The sequence below is a fragment of the Notothenia rossii genome, assembly GCF_949606895.1.
Source record: "Notothenia rossii genome assembly, chromosome: 1".
NCBI lineage: Eukaryota > Metazoa > Chordata > Actinopteri > Perciformes > Nototheniidae > Notothenia > Notothenia rossii.
In genome coordinates this window covers 25,635,760-25,639,586 of record NC_136912.1, presented here as the reverse complement: position 1 = coordinate 25,639,586, position 3,827 = coordinate 25,635,760, and the positions used below count along the sequence as shown (strand labels likewise).

The following is a 3,827-nucleotide window of genomic DNA, read 5'->3' as shown; positions in this document are numbered from 1 at the left end:
ATAAATTGTACTTTTAAGAGTAATTTTAATGACTTTTTTTATTTTTACTTCAGTAATTGTTCTAAAATAACAATACTCTTACTTAAGTAAAATTGTTAGCTACTCAGCCCACCTCTGAGTATTATGTATGTATATATATTTATATATATATATATATATATATATATGTGTGTATATATATATATATATATATATATATATACATATATGTATATATATATACATATATGTGTATATATATACATATATGTATACATACATACATACATACATATATGTGTATATATATATATGTATATATATATACATATATGTATACATATACATGTATGTATGTGTATATATATATAATACTACTCTGAGTATTATATATATATATATACATATATGTGTAGGCCTATATAATACTCAGAGGTGGGCTGAGTAGCTAACAATTTTACTCAAGTAAGAGTATATAATCATAAATAATAAATAAAAAAAAGTGTGCTACCTCAACGCACAATGGTTCATATTCCAAGTCTGTCAAGCAAAATCGCTAAGCTAAGAATAATTAAATATATATATATTGCAAAAAACGGACATATTCATGTTTGTTTATTTCACCTCTCCTTTTTCAAATATGTGTTCTTAAGTGCTGTCATGTACCACCTGGCATTCCTCTATCATACATTTGATAGTGTGTGACTTGCAGAAGCATTTTAGCTTGTAGAACAGTGCCATATTCATAAAAAATGCTATTGATTTGTGCTATGGTAGCCCATCTCGACAACGTAGCATAACTCAACAGATAGGCTATAAATAGAATCCCGCCCATAATTTGAGAATTTACATACACAGGCTACTAGATAGCTATGAAATAATGAAGTGGTTCACTGATTAACAGCAGAGTTAAGATGGTGCATATGATGATGTTTTGAGTGACTTTTTATTCTAATATGAGTAGTGTGACATGATATTTTTGTAATCAGAAAACCCTAATGTTTTGGTATTTTTATTTAGCTTTTGCTAATCACATTTTTTTTGTATTTCAAAAATATTCACAGGGTCAATGCTAAAATATGTTCAAGGACCAACGCGTAGCCAGGAGGAAGATTCAGATGATGAGCAACCATCCACAAGCAGTGCAAGCAGCCAACAACCCCAGCACCCTGAACAACTTCAGCAACTGTCCAACGTGTCTGAAAGCTCCAGCTCAGTACCATCCACAAGTTCAGGTACACAACACACAACTGTCACCTCAGAAGGTGTTCTATCCACACCCATCACCCATCTTCAAGCAGATGACGAAGAGATGAATGTGGCATCTCCAACAGACCCCGCCCTTTGGCCCAAAAATATTTCAGACACAGACAGGGTAGAGATAATAAGAAGAGGACCATTCAAAGTTCCAGCAGATTTCTCTTTTCCAAAGTGCCCAGATGGAAGGGCATTTCACACAAACCTCCAATTTAAATCCCTTCCCAATAGAGAAAAAATGAAAAGAAGCTGGCTTGTCTACTCCCCAAAGACCAATGCTGTGTTCTGTTTTGCATGCAAGCTGTTTGGGTCAAAAACCATAAAGCTGACACAAACAGGCTATGGCGACTGGTCTAACATCAACATTCGCTTGAGGGGCCATGAAGGTAGCCCAGACCATACCAAGTGCATGTGAAAATGGAAGGAACTGGATATGCGTCTGAGGAAGAATTTAGCCATAGACCAGCAGGAGCTGGCCTTAATGGAGGCAGAGAAGAAAAGATGGCAAGATGTCATGAAACGGCTGTTTTCAATAACTCTGTCTCTAGCCACCAGAAATTTGGCTTTTAGGGGCTCTTCTCAAACTCTTTATGAAAAAGACAGTGGGAATTTTTTGAAAGAGGTGGAGCTGCTGGCTGAATTTGATTCAGTTACAGAAAGACATGTGGCCAAAATTAAAGATGAGGCTTCCAGAACGCACTATCTTGGACAACAGACTCAAAACGAAATAATAGAGATTGTCTCCTCCCAAACAGTTCGAACCATTGTGAAAAAAATCCAGGAAGTCAAATATTATGCCATCATCCTTGACTGCACCCCGGACATCAGCCACAAGGAACAGATGTCCCTGGTGGTCCGCATTGTTGAATTGGTACCCAAGCCAGACATCAAGGAGTACTTCCTTGGGTTTTTGAATGTGGTCGAAACGACAGGTCTCAATCTGTCAAATGTTGTTCTGGAAAAGTTGAGGGAACTTGGCATTTCCTTCGATGATTGCAGAGGACAGTCCTACGATAATGGAGCCAATATGAAGGGAAAGAGGCAAGGAGTGCAGGCCAGACTGCTACAACTGAATTCAAGGGCAGCGTTTGTCCCTTGTGCTGCACATACAATGAATCTGGTCATATCAGATGCTGCGAAGTCATCTACGGATGCAATTGGCTATTTTGGATACCTTCAGAGGCTGTTTTGTTTTTTCTCAGCAGCCATACAGCGGTGGGACATCTTACTCAAACATGTGAAGTTGACACTGAAATCATGGAGTGATGTCAGATGGGAAAGTAGGCTGCAGAGTGTCATAGCTGTACGAAGTCAAGTAAAAGAAGTCCGAGAAGCTCTCTTGGAAGCAAGACAAGCTGTCACTGAACCTATTGCAAGGTCAGAGGCTCAAAGCCTGGCAGAAGAGGTTGGCTCATTCAGATTTCTGATCTGCACCATTGTTTGGGCTGAAGTTCTTTCAGTCACCAACCAAGTGAACAAGCTGCTGCAGTCATCATCAATGCAGCTTGATGTTGCAGCCAGACTCATTGAGACTGCAAATGCCTCCCTGACAAAGTACAGGCAGTCTGGGTTTTCAGAGGCCATAGCAACTGCCAAGGAGCTGTGTGAGGCTCTAAACATTGACCCTGAGCTCAAACAGAAGAGGTTGAGAAGCACAAAAAGGCAGTTTGGCTATGAAGCTTCAGACGAGCCCTTCAGTGATGCAGAGAAGAGGCTTGAAGTTGAATTTTTCAACCGAGTTGTAGACTCCGCTCTGATGGCGCTGCAGGAGCGGTTCGAGACCCTGAGCCAGGTGAGAGACACATTTGGACTGTTACTTGATTTTCAGAAAGTACAAGGGATATCCAAGGAGGACCTGCACAAACACTGTATCAATGTGGAGAAAACTCTCACAGATAAAGGTGAAGCTGATGTTGATGGACTGGAGATGATGCAGGAGATAATCAACCTCCCTCAACTGCCACCACAGACAACTGCCATGGAGATGCTGACCTTTCTGCATGACAGTAACCTGCAAGAAGTGTATCCTAATCTTTGGATTGCTCTAAGAATTTCTTTGACCCTTCCAGTTACAGTTGCCTCAGCTGAGCGCAGTTTTTCCAAACTGAAACTCATTAAAACCTATCTACGGTCAACAATGGGACAAGAACGCCTAAGTGGCCTTGCTGTCATTAGCATCAATGCTGACGTGGCACATGGTGTGTCTTATGATGACTTGATCAGTGATTTTGCTGCCAGGAAAAGTCGCCGTGCACCTTTGTAAAACCTCCTGCAGGAGCGGTTCGAGACCCTGAGCCAGGTGAGAGACACATTTGGACTGTTACTCGAATTTTCAAAAAGTACAAGGGATATCCAAGGAGGACCTGCACAAACATTGTATCGATGTGGCGAAAACTCTCACAGAAAAAGGTGAAGCTGATGTTGATGACTTGATTTGTGATTTTGCTGCCAGGAAAAGTCGCCGTGCACCTTTTGTAAAGCCTCCTGCAGCTGTGGAGAATTTAGTATTTGCACACTATAAATATTTTGATCAGGACAATACTGCACTTTAAGGTAGTTTTTGGGTGTGTGAAAAATAGTTGCATGTGTGT

The 3,827-nt window shown here is 40.3% G+C and overlaps 1 protein-coding gene across 1 annotated transcript; it reads left to right on the top strand.

Annotated features, from left to right (window-relative positions):
- Window positions 1-1,669: 1,669 nt before the first annotated feature.
- Window positions 1,670-3,499, top strand: LOC307018866 (zinc finger MYM-type protein 1-like; the record flags this gene model as incomplete). Its single annotated transcript, XM_079649353.1, has 1 exon — window positions 1,670-3,499. The coding sequence occupies one exon, from the start codon at window positions 1,670-1,672 to the stop codon at window positions 3,497-3,499; it is 1,830 nt and encodes a 609-aa protein (XP_079505479.1).
- Between the last annotated feature and the right edge of the window lie 328 nt (window positions 3,500-3,827).